The 17603-nt window shown below is 44.2% G+C and overlaps 1 protein-coding gene across 1 annotated transcript in view; it reads right to left on the bottom strand.

Annotated features, from left to right (window-relative positions):
- Positions 1–3038: 3038 nt before the first annotated feature.
- Positions 3039–17603, bottom strand: part of ODR4 (odr-4 GPCR localization factor homolog) — a 31925-nt gene continuing 17360 nt past the window's right edge. The window contains exons 9-13 of the mRNA XM_056844535.1: positions 17061–17189; positions 14613–14703; positions 10957–11142; positions 5652–5744; positions 3039–3284 (exon numbers count right to left, since the gene is read on the bottom strand). Of these exons, the coding sequence (XP_056700513.1) occupies positions 3217–3284; positions 5652–5744; positions 10957–11142; positions 14613–14703; positions 17061–17189 (567 nt within the window). The 3' untranslated portion in view covers positions 3039–3216. The remainder of the gene's footprint in view (positions 3285–5651; positions 5745–10956; positions 11143–14612; positions 14704–17060; positions 17190–17603) is intronic.

Genomic DNA, 17603 nt, shown 5'->3' with positions numbered 1-17603 from the left:
AAAGACCTGCCCGCGGACCACTGCAAACCCTGGTCCACAACTACTCATTACCCATACAATTCTGATCAGGAGAATCATAGTGCATGATGGGGGGGGGGGCTTCCCTGGACATTCCACTTTCCGTACCTGAAAAGGCCCTGGGTGGCCATAAATTGTACCTCTACATTTCTCTGATGGGGCAGATACAGAACAGGATTGCACTGCACATTGAGGAAAATATTTGCAAGCTGGAGGGGGGGGGAGAGACCCTTCATCTACCATCCACCACTACACTTTTCATTTGAATTACACCCAATTAGATTATACCCAGCTACTGAGATGTGCAGAAAGACCACAGATAAGAAAAAGGTGAGACCTGGTTCTACCTCACCTGCCATCTCCCCGGGGCAGGGCACTTGGGTTCCCTCCAAGAGGTTAGCTAAACTAATAAACTCTTCTGACAGGTGTATTATTCACCTGGCCTTCAGTAAAAGGGAGGCTAGGTTTTCCCTGCCCTTTATGAACAAAGGGGAACCCCCACATATGCACACATCAATTCACAGTGGAATTTGTTAGGTTAAACCAGTTGTTCAGCCTAGAGCTATTGTACTTTCTAAAAGTCTAACTCCAAGCCTCTGAAGGCAATGAGCCAAGGTTACCACTAATCCTTTCAGACACAGAACAGTCATCTTTAGACCCATTCCACACTACAAGCATCTTGCGTGCAAGAACCGGTGGGCGGGGGGGGGGGGAAGAAATATAATTAACTATCTGAGAACTACCAGTTGGATAAAAAGTGCCCCACCCTTAGAGCCTATTGAACAGCAAATATAAAGCAAGTTCTAACCTAGAATGGCAAGTGAGGGCTGGCAGACAGAATTCAGAGGGAGAGGCAAAAAGAGTTAGGAACTGAACAGTTCCTCCCTCCAGAGGATGCTCCTATGACAAATAAGCCTTGGCCTCAACCAATGCGTTCATGGACTCTCCCCTGGTTCTAACTGCTGGTTTCCTAGGACAGCACATTAAAGTACTATTACATCCAAAGATTCTTTGTCAACAAAAGCAGGTATCTCCTAGATATAAGGCATTACTTATAAAATTCAGAATCCCTTCAAGAATCTCTTATCCATAAACCTTTTCTATTGCATGTCAAGAGAGGCATCATCCCAAGGTACCTTTCTACAAAGCAGGTAACAGGTGAAAGCTGCAGTACTTACTTGCAGGACATAGTCATGCAAAGCATCCAGTAGCATAACACTGGAGTTCATACAGAAAGTGATGATTTTGTACCATTCAGTATTTCAATAAGGAATTCAGAATGTTAGAACTTTTCAGAATTGCCAGTTCCTTCTGTTAGGATAAAGGTAGATGTGATGTTTGAAGGAGAGCCAGCGTGCTGTAGTGGTTAAGAGCGGTGGACTCTAATCTGGAGAACCAGGTTCGATTCCCCACTCCTCTCCATGAAGCCAGCTGGGTGACCTTGAGCCAGTCACAATTCTCTCATCCCACATGGAGGCAGGCAATGGCAACTCACTTCTGAACATCTCTTGCCTTGGAAACCGACGGGTCACCATAGGTCAGCTGTGACTTGGTGGCACTTTCTACCACAATGTTTAAAGAACCAACATGGCAGATGCTGTGGGATCACTCACCCCCGTTCAGCTATCTTGTCCTCCCTTCATACCTGGTCCATCAGCTTCTTTGTTTCTAGGCAATACATAAGATTAGATCCACTGAAACAAGAGCAACATTTCAACAGCAGTCACCACTCCTCCTCACCCACTTCCCACCAGCAGTCTTAAGACCTCTGGAAAGCTAATGTATGGACAAAAAGCCAGCTGCAGTGAAGAGGGGGAACCAAGCAAAATGACCTTTATCTTCCTCTTCTGCTCATGGCTACTACATGTGCAAGAGCAAGGGTGGGGTGATATTGGCTAGTTTTCCCCACCCCCAACTGTGTGGCTAACTAGGACGGAGGGAGAACCAGGACTTGCGCCTTTCCCTCATGGTAGAAAGAAGTGTGTGTTTGCGGAGAGGAGGAGGAAGCAGGAAGAAAGTTTCCCTAAGAGTAGCAGTCTACACATCAAAGTGATAGTTCAGAGCAGTAGAGAAAGGATGCCCCGGTGTTTTGTCCCACCCCCCTCTGACTCAGTAGTCATGACCCCTCTGAAGTCTGAGGTTAAGAGACAGCGCAAAGTCCTTGACTTCCAGCATTTGATAGGATCCAGTGCATATATTTCTTTGTACAATAATGATTCTTGGGGCTTTTCTGCATGCTCAACTTAGTGCTGATTTTCTTGGCAAGTTGATCCACAAGCATGGGAATCAGTTTGGGCATGACTGTTCTGCACATCTGCCTTGCCTCTGCATTTTGACAGTTGTGAAGGATCAAATGCTGCTTACCAAGGCAAGTGGGGCTAAGCTGCTGTTTCATTGCGCAACCTGGAAACAAGATCGGCCTATTAATTGGAAATTTGGACGTACACTGGAAAATTTAAGATACTTGCTGGCTCAGTAAGTTATCCAAAGACTGGTCACCCCAACTTAGGATATATCTGTGCTACAAATATATAGTGGCATTATAAAACTTTTCACCAAAACAATGCAGGACCTGTCAATGGTGAGAGTGCTCTGAATTCCCAGATGTTTCTCCTAGGGCTACATAACCAAAATATTTTGACAGGGTGGGTGGGTGGGTGGAGGTATTAAAACAGTTTCAGTCTACAATACCGACATGCTTCAACAGACCCAAGATGCTTCCTTTTACAGAGGAAAATATAGTCATAGCCACTAAATTGTTTTAACGCCGACACCTGAATTATTGGGTAATTCAAGAAAGAAGAAAAACCTCTTCATTTCTCACGACTTCCACAGCTCTTAACACACACAAACACAGAGCTTTAACAATGATCCTTTTAATTAGCAAGGAGGAAAGTTAAGTACCCATCTGACAAATTCTTCCTGGAAAAGTAGTTATTATACAGGTATTATCCGCTAGTGGGTAGTGTTAGTTCCCCCCCTCTCCTTTTAAAATCATACCACCCACACGATTTGCATGCAGAAACAAGACTGCCAAAGCTATCATCATTATTATTTAGAACAGCAAATTGGTTTCTTTCTTTTTCTTTTTATAGCTGACACATTGGGTTGCTAATGCAATCATTTCCAGAGGTGCAGTTCTTCTTAAGATGTCTGTGGTGGCTGGAGTTTGCAGGGATGATTCTCAAAGTCAGAAGTCTAGTCGCTGAAGTAGTTAAAGGAGAAGGCTGCAGCTGATATAGCAACAGCCACAGCTATCACTATTCCTAAAAAAAGGAGGGGGAGAGGGAAGAAAGAAGTTCAGTATGCGAACAGAAGATCCCAGATTGCTAGAAAGCAAAGAGTGGGGAAAAGGAATTAACATGGATGAGGCAGCATTTGCTTCAGCAGGAATAGTCAGAACATGTAAAGGTAACAAGAAAGCTAGATTGTTATTGAATTTATTTTATTTAGATATTTATACCCGGATTTTCTCCCAACAGGGACCCAAGGCAACTTCTAACATAGTTCTTTCCTCCATTTCACCCTCACAACCACTTTGTGAAGGAGGTTGGGCTGAGTGTGTGTGATTGGCCCAATGTTACCCTGCCAGCTTCCATGGCAAAGCAGGGCTTTGAACCTAGGTCTCCCAGATCCTAGTCCATTATTCTGACCATGACATCAGGTTGGCTCTCACTAGTTAAATGGAAATGGCTTGCATAATATGTCCCCCCACCCCATACATTCACACACAAACCCTATTTGCACTTCACAAACAGCAAACAGAATGAACATGCAGTAGGGCTGGGACATCACAACTCAGTGTCCGCTTCTGATAGCATATGTGTAACTCATTGCCTCTGCACAGAACACAACTGTGCATGTGTAAAGTGCCTTCAAGTCACAGGGGACTTATGGCGACCCCATAGAGTTTTCCAGGCGAGAGACTACAGAGGTGGTTTGCCATTGCCTGCCTCTGTGTCACGGCCATGAACTTCCTTGGCGGTCTCCCATCCAAATACTAACCAGGGCCAACCCTGCTTAACTTCCGAGATTGGGCTAGCCTGGGCCATGGAGGTCAGGCGTAACATAATGAAATGCAAAATGGATTCCCCTTCTTATAACTAGCACTGCCAACGTTTCAAAGACATTTTGCCTTTTAGTATGGAAGTGGCACCATTGGGGAAACGCTCAGTGTGCAGAAATAATGGTGTGGTCCTTTGGATTCTGCTAAAAGAGGTCAGTTTCTTTAACTGCAACACCCAAATAATTTCCACAGCTGCAGGTAAAGAATCCATCTAGATTAGCAAATGGAGCAAGAAATTCTTAAGAGATCAAAAGAACGATACAACACTGTGTAGATACAGAGGAAGGCGAGGCCATCAGGTGGCTTTCAGGATCCTGCAAAAGGAATGTCACTGTACCATACTTGAGGCCGGGGCAGTTCCAGGGCAAGGAGAAGAGCTGGGTCCTTGTGTTGGGATTCTTTACAGGCCATACTATGCTTGCACAACCACAAACAAGCTTCAGTCATTGGTCCATGAGCCTGGAAACCTTGCACACAGTGGTAAGATTCCTACTATCTGTTTGTAGCTGAAATGCTTTTGCCCATCCCAAGACCTTGAGAAAAAACTGGCTTTATGGAACAACACTGCAAACACACAACAAACACAGCGTTCAGACACACTACTGGAGTTGGGGTAGCTCAGACACAAAAATCTCCAGGGGGAAAAAATCAATTGACTTAATTGAAAACAACTGTGTTGTGGCAGACAGTGCATCAGACTATGATCTGGGAGACCCAGGTTCAAATCCCACTCGCTCAAGGTGACACTGGCCAATCTTTCTCAGCATAAGCTACCCCACAAAGGTGCTGGGAGGATAAAATAAGTGAGGACAATAATGTATGTTGAGCTCTTTTGAGGAAGGGCAAGGTACAACTGTAATTGCCAGAAAAGTGAAGGCAGGAAATTTAAACATATATTATGTATATTCAAATAATACACCAGCAGGAACAGCATGTGGGGGGAGTTGGAGGGCTGCCACGGGAGGGGGTAAATTTGCAACAGCACTCCCCCTTCCCCTGCACTTGAAGATCTGGTCAACGGGACACAACCCCAATATATTTATATTTCAGTGTTTCCATTCAGGATAGCAATGTAAACAGACTTTAGCTTTGATCCAAACAGTCCTGCTTTAAAGGACTCTACAGATTTTCCTTTCAATTGTTTACCCCAATTGCTGCATCACAAATATCTTTCTTAATTTGAGAACTTAACTAGGTGTGTCAAAGAGTGTTCATCATGAAAGTAATAAACCTCCAATCACCGTACAGATTTCCCATTACAGTCAACTAGCTATGTGAACCAGAAGACACCAATCTAATTTTTGATCACCTGGAGATTTTGCCTTATCAGCTGCTTTGGGAGATTCAGCAAGGAGGAGGTTTTTCTGGAAGACCCTGCCTACGACACCTGAAGTCCTCCCACAGACTTCAAGCCTGAAGTCCTCTCCCCTTTATCAAAGCTATTTAAGTTTTACTGAAGGGTATGGGAAAAATAGGGAAGGGAGACAACTGCTACTGATCTTACCCAGACAGTAAGTCACTACTTCCAGAAGGACAAGGACAAGATTGACTGCTGGAATCTACGTACCTATGTTTTGGTGAAGTTTCAGCAGCAGTGTTTCTTTTGTCAACCGTTTGTGTTGAATGTCATCTGGAAATTCCTTCGGTGGGATTACTTCAACTGCATGAGAAAGGAGGCAGACGAGCTAATTTGGTTGCCAATTCCATTCTCACCCCGCCTCCTCCCTTCCTCCCCTCTGCAACACAAATCCTTACCAATATTATTTAGATGCTCTATTTTGGAACCAAAAAGATATACAAAACAAGTATGCCGTGCACAAAACGGAACAATTGGCATAATTTAGAGCAGATGTGGGAACACAAAGCTGTGGGTCTTATTCTATATATCGGAGCTACTGAAATTAAGTCCAGGATACAAAACTGAACTGGACAATAAGTCTGAAAATAGAAACTGAACAGCCAAAAGTATACTGTAACATCCAGAGCTCCCAGAAGTTGAATAATTTATAACAGTGCATCATATAATTAGTGCTACTGTACAGTGAGCTGTAAATTGTACTTTAAATTGATGTTTTAATATACTGTATGCATATATTGCTGAAAGCTGCCCTGAGCACGTCTTAGGATGTGAAGGGGGTATCGATTGAACAAAATAAACAAATACTTTGCAACAGGGGAAACAACCAGAACATACAAAGATCACTAAGGCCATTTATACTTGGGAAATTTGTGTTCGGTTTGCCACTCTCCATATGCACACTTTTTCTAATTGAATTCTCAAAACAATATGCACAGGGGCTTATAGCCTCAAAGAAATTCCAAGGGTAATCGGAGTGCACTTATGCATAAGTAGCAAAAATGTGTGGCAATTGAACTACTGGGGGAGTGGTCACCAACGATGTTGCTGTTCGCCACCCCCCTTTTTGGTTTTGGTTCAAGCATGCAACCAAGCGACAGATTGCTAGATGGCTGGTCCAGCCCGTGTGAGAGCTCCACTGAAATACCTTTTTCAGCTGAGTTCAGCAGACCCGCAGGCCACGCCTCTATGTTGAAAGCAGGCTTGGCTCTGAATGAGCCGCTGGCCTCTGGAGATGTCGGGGCAGTGGCAGCAAATCAGCCCCAGTCTGGGCTGACTTCGGGAGAGGTTGGAGAACTCCCTCTTCACTCCTGCTGCCAGAGAAACAAACAGGCAGCTCCCAGCTGCTTCCCCTTCCTCTATTCGGTGAGCTGCTGATGCAGCCCAGAACTTCTGGTTGGTTTGAGGGCACAGGGGCCGGTGGAAGAAATGGGGCGAGCCGAAGGACTGGCGGCCAGGCACGGGAAAGGGAGTTGTTTGGAAGATGAGGGAGGGAAAGGAGAGGACAATGCAGAGCTGCCCTGTAGTTTTCGTTACAGTCACCAGTGTGACAAAGCCTTGACAAGTGGGCAACCTCTTCTCCCATTCAATTCACAATTTGGCTTCGCAATCCAAAGCAAGCAGACAACAGATCAAATCATTCTGAGCCAAACTGAGACCCTATAGAATTCTTCATGTCAACACTGGGAGCACAACTAGGGCTGCCAACCAACAAGATGAGACTGGCGTTCTTGTGGAATTACAACGGATCTAGATTAGATCTCCTGAATGAAATGGCAGCTTCAGATGGCGGATTCTAGGGCATTACATCCCTGCTGTGCTCCCTCCCTGGACACTCCCCCAAATTTCCAGGAATTTTCCTTACCTCTCCCTTCCTTTCCTGGTGCATCTTATCTCAAGCACCAGGAAATGCAGTTTTCACAGGGTGCCTAACCCCTTATAGCTGGAATACTGCTGTAGCCATGTTTCAAGGGGGAGGGGGGAAGAGGAAGAAAGATAAACTCCCTGCTGTCTCTGAGCCCACAGCGAGCAAATGAGGGATGGTTTAAGAATGCATTTTTGTAGGTTAACACCAACCACCTTGTCTTCAGTCTTTTTGCAGGATATCTGTTATCAGTGGGTATGAGTTTTCCCTGTGGTTTCTTTGCTAAAACCTTGCCTTGCCTATCCCCAGAGAATGGTCTCCACACACATCCCATCCCCACTCAATGAATGCAATACACGTGCCACAATAAAAAACAGCTTCAGTGGTACAAACCCTGATTGTGTGTATTACTACCTCTTCTCTTTCTACTCTGACCACTAGGTAACGATAACATTCCAAGCAGGGTCATCTTTGGCTTATGGTACTCAATCCACAGCTTGCAGAGAGACTTTCAGTGTTCTCGCTAGTTGCAAACAAACAAACAAAAATACCCTGTTAGATCTGGCTGAGGTCTGAAACTGACCGACACTTTCTTGGGCAGATTTGCAGCTCTGGGAGGAAGGAGGGGTGAAGCAACCGAAGCCCTTGAACCGAGGTGGAGCCAGCGGCTGTGGCTTCCCTGCTCCCCTCCCCACATCCTCCCGGGCTTGAAATTAAAGCAGCACAAGGGGCACACTGGAGAGACCCAAAGAGTCAGCTGGCTTTTGTTGAGGAGGAGGAGGAGGGAGCAGGGTCAGGGAAAGGCTCGAGGCTTTGCTTTTTTGCTGCAGCGCTGCTTGGCTTCTCCCATTGGGAGGCAGCGACTGTAGGCTGGTGGATCAATGAGAAGTCTGGCTAGGCAGCCCGTTTCCCCCTCGTCTTTAGCAGCAGCCATCTCTGTTGGCTCTTGAGCCTTGCTGAGGGCAACGGTTGCATGAAACTGAGTAACACTGGACTGACTGTGAAACTGACTAGTCCTGCTTTTGCAAATACAAAAAACAAACAAACATGGCTTCGAGGGGAGGGGTTGGATGAGGGAGCGACAAGCGAGAATGGGTGTGGGAGAGAAAACTGAAGTTAAAGCTATGCACAGAAATGGAATCAATTTGCAGCAATTTGGGCTTGGAGCAGACTTGAACTTCGTGGCAAAACAGCATCCTAAAACCCTGGGGAAAGCATGAGGTGGGAGCAAAGTGACTTTTGAAGTTTGGAAAAATCCTGCATAACTCCAATGAAGCCCTGAAGCAGTTCAGCAGAGAACGCGAGACGAAGTACCCAAGCACAAATGGTCTAAGACTCTGCACTTATCCCAACAAGCATACTTCTTCCCAAGGCAGATTTGCATGTATTGTAAGCAACACTTGGCCCTTTGGAAGGTGCATTGCTTGTGGGGTACACCAGATCCTACCAGAAAAACTACACGGGCAGAAACCTATCCATGTAAGCCACCACAAAGCATGCAGCAATCACCAGGAGTTTAAGAACAGTAGTAGGTTCCCATAAAAGTTTGCTTAAGGTAGGAACAGCAGATAAATTGACAAACTACCTAGAATTGTCATCTCTGTATAAATAACCAATCTTATCAGTCACTGTCATCTACCTTTATTGGCTGAAGGAATGCCCACAGACTGAACCAAGGCAGAATGCAGTGCTTCTTTTACCCACACACTTTTATCTTTTATCACAGACCACCACCAGTGCCAGGAACCAATACAAACAGGATTCAGATGAATCAGAGCAGTAAATGAAGCCATTTATCCAAGACCCCTGTGTACATAACCAGCTTAAGACAGTTCCAAATCTACAAAAACAATGTGCAATGAAAAGCAAACAAACCCTCCCCTAAGAATATTCTATTGTGTGCCCCCACACTTCTTCCCGCTTGACAGATTTTGTGAAGGACAATGTGTATTTTATCTTAAGCAACTAGTGCAAACAATTACATTACAATGTACAATGATCAACCAGTGATGGAGAAGTGTTATGACTGCCTAGTCACCAAAACCACATTTTTCTGGAACACCCAAGTTTGATTATATACACAAGCAGCCCAAATTTTTGCAACTACAACATCCAATAATGAAGAGTTTTTGGCATGCCAATTTTCATATTTAGCAGTGCACTTTGCCATAAAAATGCAATATGGACTGTTCTATTAGTCCTTAGAGCCTGGGCAGAGCTTCTAAAGGTCCATGGGGACAAATTTGCCCATGTTGCTCTCTCAAGCTCTTTTACAACAAAGTGTACCTTGAGCACAAAACTCCAAATTACATTAAGAATGTAATTACATTAAGAATGTACATTAAGAATGTAATTTGACCTGCAAAATTTTTCATTCTTTACTAGATCTTGCAACTGCAGGTTTGGCTATTTCATAGAATCATAGAATTGGAAGGGACCGCCAGGGTCATCTAGTCCAACCCCCTGCACAATGCAGGAATTTCACAACTTTCTCCCCCACACACCCCCAGTGACTCCTACTCCATGCCCAGAAGATGGCCAAGATGCCCTCCCTCACATGAACTGCCTAAGGTCATAGAATCTGCATTGCTGACAGATGGCCATCTAGCCTCTGCTTAAAAACCTCCAGGGAAGGAGCACTTACCACCTCCCTAGGAAGCCTGTTCCACTGATGAACCGCTCTAACTGCTGGAAACTCTTTTGATTTAATTTCAACTTGTTGGTTCTGGTCCAACCTTCTGGGGCAACAAAAAACAACTTGGCACCACCCTCTATATGACAGCCCTTCAAGTAAGTGAACATGGTTATCATATTCCCTCTCAGTCTTCTCCTCTTCAGGCTAAACATACCCAGCTCCTTCAACCTTTCCTCATAGGACTTGATCTCCAGACCCCTCACCATTTGTATAGAGAATCAACATTAGCATATCTTGAAGGGAGATTAAGAACATGAGGTTTCCTCTCCTCCCTCTCCCCACCCGTTCAAAGCTGAAACTCCTGCAGGGTATGGATTTCATTCAGTTTCCCTGGGAGAGTTTAAGACAAGAATGTTAAGTGCCCCCCTCGCCAAAACAGAGCTTATGCAGCTCAAAATGCATTCAGACTCACCGGCTATTTTTCAATAAGTACCGTTTAGAGCACCGACTTGAGCTATGTTGTGCTACACTCTGACTCGAAGCGGTGCTACCCATTTGGAAGTTGAAACTCTTAACTCACAAGTTTTGTTTCTTTTTTAAAAAAAAATTATGGTTCAAAATGTGTGAGCAGTGCAGTGTTTTCAAGGGGCTCTCCTGTTGTGAAAAGGCTCCTGAGACCGGGGAAGTTCCTCCAGCATAAGGTAAGAAAGTGCCCACTGTTTTGGTACATGAGCTTGTGACATTGCTTTGGCATGGCCGACCAAGGCAAGATGCCTTGATATGCGGCCAAGTCACCGATGCTACCGCACGAGCAAAATCTCCAGCTGTTTACAGAGGGTTTTATAGAGATGAAACGGAGATGGAAACCAGATGTTGCGGCAACCGGCTAGAAACAAGATTCTGGACAGGACATTAATCTTTACAGCCTCTTAAGACAACTTGGATGCGTTAGAATGAATCCGCTTGGGTCTAGCTTCCTGACAGAAAGTAATCTGGCTCTTAGCTGCTATATTTACCTGTGCTCATTTCCTCTACTGTGTGTAATTCCTCAGCTTGGACAGCTTGATCCAGCATTTCAAGAAAACGCTCTTGGATTTCCCCGACTGTCTCATTGCCAAACTTGTAGTCACAAACCAGCACACAGGACCCTGCGACGGGGGCAAATACTCTGCCAGGCAAGGCATGATACCTCCTTTCTGGACCTAAAAACACAGAGGGGGAAAGATATGAAAGCAGTTGTTCAAGTACCATTAGAGGACACTAGGAGCACCGGCACACACACCGGCATTAGAAAGACACTCGTTATGGCTAATTGCCCCTACTGTCAGACTTCAGTACCTCATTGCATTACAGCAATAGTAAACTTCACTCCAGACGTTGCAGAGAGTTTTAAAGTTTTATTAAGAAAGCAAACGGGTCAGTAGGTCTACACAAACGTAGGTCAGAATACCGATGGGGAGAATACAGGCTATCTATATAGAGAACACACACTAGAATTGATTACACGTAATCTTTGAAATGCAAAACATCAGAGTCCTTTCAAGCTTCTAGAGGTGCCAGGTTTCTGGCAGAATTGACACCTTGAGAACATAGTTGATTTACAATAGGAAGGCTTTGAAGTGGAAGCATTTCTGCCTCCGGACTTTGTCCCTTCTTCCCTGCTGATCTCCTTTAAATCACAGTAATTCAAAGATACAGAAAAAGAGGAACGAAAGAAGAGCCAGTGATCCTTTTTTTGAAAGTGTCTGAATTGGGATAACGTACACAAACCTAATTGTTGAATTAGGTACAGCCCAACACTTGCTGCTCAGCATTGGCCATTGGATCATTCTGGTTCTCAAATTTTATGAAGCGGCTGTCTTTGGACAAGCCTGTCCTTGGTCCAGCTCCCATGCCGATCTCTTCATGCCAACAAATCCTCATACCAACAAGCATAGTTCCCAGTGCATGAACAGCATCAGTGCTGTCTTGGTGCAAGGACATTTTATACTCCAAGCTAAGCAACCCATTGATCAGCTGGCAGCCGGCATTACATTTTTTTATTGTTTAAATTGGTTTAACTTCAGCTACTGGTTTAACTATTGCTTTAAAATTGCTTTAGGAACTCTTGCAATTAGTTGGCTGTTATATCAAATTGCAGAAATATAAAACCCTCAACAGCCATTGAGGGTCCCCTGTTTGGAGGTCAATTGGCCACTGGGACTGGGGGATGTCTGCTCCACTGGCAGGGTGCCTTTTTCCTTGGAAAGTGATGCTTTGATCCAACTCTACAAAGATGGTGCCCTCACTGCAAACAAAGGGATGAAGGGGAGCCAACCGTCTGTGATGCTGCCATGGTTGGGCTGTGGATTCTGCATTCTGTCCAACCATGACTATGCAATCTGATTGCTCGCAACAATACTAAAAAAATAATAATTTCTTATAAAATAATCTTGAATTCATTTAAACAGAATGAGCAATCTGGCTGACCAAGCTGGACTTTCATACAGATAATTCACATAATCTGTATTTTAACACAGGCCCAAATAATGTGCAGGAAAAGGAGGAACTTAATGTGGAATGTGAAGGTTTACCAGTGACTTACCAGATGGTCCTAAACAACTTTCCAAAGGGGTGGGGTAAGGGAAAGGGGAGAAGAGAACTCCAGCCCAACTGGCTCCAGCTCTCTTGACTTTCTCAGCTTTTCAGTTTTTATTGCAACTCGTTCATTAGTGCTACTTAATACTGTACTTGGGAACAAAGAACAGCAAAAAGTAAGCTGGAGTTGGACAGACGGTTTAAGAGCAAGAGATCCGGCCAAAAGTTTCATTTTTCAGCATTAAATTGGCACATAAAATACATTCAAGTTATGTAGAGGACACCCACCCCCTAGAGAGGCAACTGAAAATTGCAGGCAATGTTTCTGCTCAGATAAAGGTCTTTGTTCTTTTATTATTTTATGATTCTTTTATATTGTTAAATAAAAATGAAAAATTAGAAATGAAAATAATGTCTTCTGCTCTGCTCAGCCACAACGTGGTTCACAGAGGAGGTCCTGAAAAGGAGAAGATAGGTAGGTAGGCTGGATTCTATGACACAGCAGCATCCAGGCTATATTGAGTTTCTGCAGGATTATGCTGCAAGAAGGTGCCCCTGTATTTCCATTCAGTATGCTGTTAAGTACTCTGTGCTGTTTTTATTTTTGTACTCTTGGAGTTGGAACAGTAAACCAAGGTCATTTAGTCCAACCCAAGGGTGCTCAATATTCAATATATTTTATTGCGGTCAATTGAAGGCAATAAAATATATTGAATATTGAACCCAGGGGTGTCAAACTCATTTGTTGCAAGGGACGGTTATGACATAAATGTCATTTGATTGGGCCGGGCCATGCCTCTCCAGCCCAGATCAGGAGCGGGGTGGTGGCGGGTGGTGACTTGCCAGCTCAGATCAGGACTGAGGGAGGTGGCTGCCTCGTGGGCTGGATAAGAGCTCTCATGGGGCCACGACTGAGGCCATTATGTTTGGCCCCCCTGCCGTAGCCAATGCAGGACAGACATCCACAATATTCCTGACAAGTAGGTATCCAGTCAATACTTTAAAACCTCCATGCTTTTATGTTCTGGGTAGAATTGAATGCTGGGGTTTTTAACAGGTAATTGTTACTAGTGTTTACACTGTTTTTCTGACCTATGTTTTACCTTTTAAGCCACCTTGTACACGTTTCTCTGGAGAGGCGGCATATATAAATTTTCTGAATAAACCACAAGGGGGACAACCTTTCTCAAACATGCATAAAATGGACCTGAAAATGCATAAATGGACCCAGGCTGACCCTGGGTGGCAGGTGTGTATGTGGAAAACCCAGTACTTTTACGCTTGTGAAGGATTTGATGGAACATATTACAAAATCTAGTATTTGCAGGAGCCCATAGGGTTTTTGTAGGGCTAGAACCTGTTTCCTGAACACTAGCTCAAAAAACATTTTGTAGGTTTGAAAGAAAAGGCCACAGGCATGTTGATTTCACAAAGATCAGCATTATTGTCAGCTAGTATCTATGAAGAGGAAGAGTTGGTTTTTACATGCCAACTTTCTCCACCACTTAAGGGAGAATCAAACCCCGCTTACAATCTCCTTCCCTTCCCCACAACAGACACCCTGCGAGGTAGGCGGGGCTGAGAGAGTTGTGACTAGCCCAAGGTCACCCAGCTGGCTTTGTGTGTAGGAGTGGGGAAACAAATCCAGTTCACCAGATTAGCCTCTGCTGCTCACGTGGACGAGTGGGGAATCAACCCTGGTTCTCCAGATCAGAGTCCACCACTCCTAACCACTACACCACGCTGGCTTTCTTACAGTCGCTGATAAAAGAAAAGGGGCCAGTCAAAACAAAACAAAACAGAACTTGGGAACAACATGACAGATAGCTGACAGGTTAGAGAAGTTTCCATAAAGGCCAGAATAAGGCTGGAACCCAAATGGCTATGACTATAACATAAATAGGAACAGCAGCTCCTCCTACATAATAAACTTGCTACAGGAGAGTCAAACACATGAACTTATGATAATATAGTATTTGTTTTCACTGAAAAGTCAATACTTCCTTGTGTTTCAAAAATGATTTATTTCAACACACAACCTTAAGAGGCAAAGTCACTTAGATTTTAATTAAAATGCACTTGTGCAATTCCTTACTTTTCTTTCCTGACGTTTCATTCATAAGCAGATCTTCAAACAAGATTTCACACCGATCAGAGAGTGTGCTTATTATGTCTCTTTTCAAGGCCTACAGAAGTTAAAAACAATGATATAAAAACATTTCCAGGGTGGCAAAAATATTCTAGGTCACTACCAAAGTGAACATCAAAGACTCTTGCGCTTCTCTAAGCATTGGCCACCCATGCAATGAGATTAACAAAGATGTGAAAGGGAAAAGGGGGAAAAAGCTAGGTGGAAGAGATTTCCCTCACATTCAAAAGATGGTGGCGTGCTCCCCCTTCCTGTTCCTTGACAACCAACTACACTCCAAAACGAGAGTTGATGTCATGGTTGCAAAGGACTCAAAGAAGATAGTTCCAGTAGCCTCCTGAGTTGTACTTTGAAAGAACGTAACATCACGTGGAAGCTCTCCAAAAAAGCAGGGGCTGCCCAGCTGCCCAGACTGGGGGAAAGCCCCATGAGGAATAGGCCAAAACTGTGAAATTCACTGCCAGTGGACATAGTGGTGGCTATTGGCATGGATGGATTTAAAAGGGGAATAGACAGATTCATGGAGGATAGGTCCATCAATGGCTACTGGCCATGGTGACTGAAGGGAACCTCCAAAATCAGAGGCAGTAAGCTGCTGAATACCCATTCAAGGAGACAGTATCTGGGGGACAGACGGACAACCCCTTGGCCCCTCTGCCTTGTTTGTTGGCCCCCCAGGACAACTGGTTGGCCACTGTGTGAAACAGGATGTTAGGCCAGATGAACCGATCCAGCAGAACACCTGTTCTTGTAAAGCAATGCTTATATGGGCGCTTGCACACAAGACACAGCAGGATAATCACAAGACCCAGAATGGGCCTTCCAGATGACGCACACTCACCGTTAGAACTTAACTGGCATGCAAGCAATCACTTCTTGTGGATTAAGCCAATTCCACTTTACCTAGGCTGGGGTTTCCACCATGTCAGTTTCCCAACTGGCCTCATTTTCTTTAAAAGCAATTGGACATGCAGGAATGCAACAGCTACGTCTTTTGCAAACAATGATGCAGTGATGAGGAAAACTGCCCTGATAATATTTCAGCCAGCCCACATGCCTTTCAAAGGGAAAGGAGTCCTGCCAGGTTGGGGGGGGGGATTGGAACACTCTCCCTAAAAAGGATAAACTACCACATTGGCCTAACTTGGTAAACACTGTAAGGCCGCTTTGTTCAGACAGGCCTTGGGTGGCGACTAAAGATTGTGTGAGTTTTCAAGCAATGGAGAACACAGCGGCTGGTTTCTTGGTACTATTGCTTATAAATGGAGTGTTCTGTAGTTTGAGAATCACTGTTTTTGCAAGCCACCATAGACTATGGAGGAGGTGGGACAGAAATGCATTAAAAATAAACAAAACCAACCAGAGTAAGTCTAGGAGACCTCAATCAATTCCACTGTTGCCCCCCTCTGTAAATACAGCTTCCTATACATCCAACTAATGGACACTAAAGAATAATTCAAATGAAGGAAATATTCTTATTTCTTTGGCAGTCTGCTTATAAAGGGTTGAAATTAAATCAAAAGAGTTTCCGTCTAGACATCAGGAAGAATTTTCTAACAGTTAGAGTGATTCTTCAGTGGAACAGGCTTCCTCGGGAGGTGGTAAGCTCTCCTTCCCTGGAGGTTTTTAAGAAGAGGTTAGATGGCCATCTGTCAGCAATGCTGATTCTGTGACCTTAGGCAAATGATGAGAGGGAGGGCATCTTGGCCATCTTCTGGTCACTAGGGATGTGGAGGGGGGAGGTAGTTGTGAATTTCCTGCATTGTGCAGAGGGTTGGACTTGATGGCCCTGGTGGTCCCTTCCAACTCTATGATTCTATAATAGTAGGAATACAAGGGCAGTCTCTGACAAATCAGCCCTGCCTTTGTGTAGGCAGAAGTGTCAGACACCTTTGGGTATTTCAGCCAGACTGGTGTGCCCACTATCTCAGAAGCAAGTGGAAATCCTATCCTAAAAAATATTTTATCCAAAACATGCCTTGCTGCTACCGAAAAACCGGATTTATTGAGAACCACTTTTGACAAAACAAGGAGTACTGAAGACCCCATTCTAAGATGAAGAGCTGGCTTTGTTTGGCAAGTAGTAGGGTTATAAAAATCTTCTAATGTAAGTGTGCATTAGAATCTCGGCTATTATGTCTTACCAGACATAACATTTCATATTTTTCAGAATTTGGGTGTGTGAGTCAAACAGAGGCAAAATAAATCTACATCAAAGTTGCACTGGTGTTTTTCAGTCAAAAACTTTGGTGTAATGTCTGGGCACCTACTGCATGAGGAAGATATGAGTTTCATACACCTTTTTAAACATCTACAGTAGTAGGTAACTTAAGATGTTTTTGGGAAGAGGGTTAAGATCAAGTCCTTCAGTAGGGTGAAGGGCAGCAAAAGTACCTTAACAGCATCCTTAACTTTTGGCTTGTTATTATGGATGTAAGCTTTGCATTTTAAAGCACCTTTGAGATTTATGGAACCACTGCATATCTGGACAGTTGCTGTAGATCTGGAGTTTGACTTCTGTGACTGAAAAAGAGAACATGGCAAGTCATAATGCTATATTTCACAGTCCATTTCACCTCACCGTTACATTTCCAACAGAGTTAAAAATTCTCAAGCTGTCTTATGTGAGGACGCTGTTCTTTTAGGTTGATTATGCATGGTCGCTGTAACCTCTTTTATTACCTGTTTCAGCAAGGATCAAATTTTTCAGTATGCACGCTATCTCATTCCTTGGAAGCTCAACGCTATTTCGACGCAAAATGAACCTGGCTTTTCCCATTCCTCTTCTGGCCCGAATTAAACAGTTCATCCTGGCTCATTCCGGAGTCACAGAGAGTGCATACTCCGTTCTCAGGTTGAGCTTCCCCATGCCATCACGCCCCACCCTTTTCCAAGCCCCCCTTCAAAGCAGCATGCAGGGAAAAACAGAAGATTGGC

Source organism: Euleptes europaea, chromosome 2 (genome assembly GCF_029931775.1).
Source record: "Euleptes europaea isolate rEulEur1 chromosome 2, rEulEur1.hap1, whole genome shotgun sequence".
Lineage (NCBI taxonomy): Eukaryota > Metazoa > Chordata > Lepidosauria > Squamata > Sphaerodactylidae > Euleptes > Euleptes europaea.
Note: the sequence above shows the minus strand (reverse complement) of the source record. Positions and strands in the feature narration are given on the sequence as shown.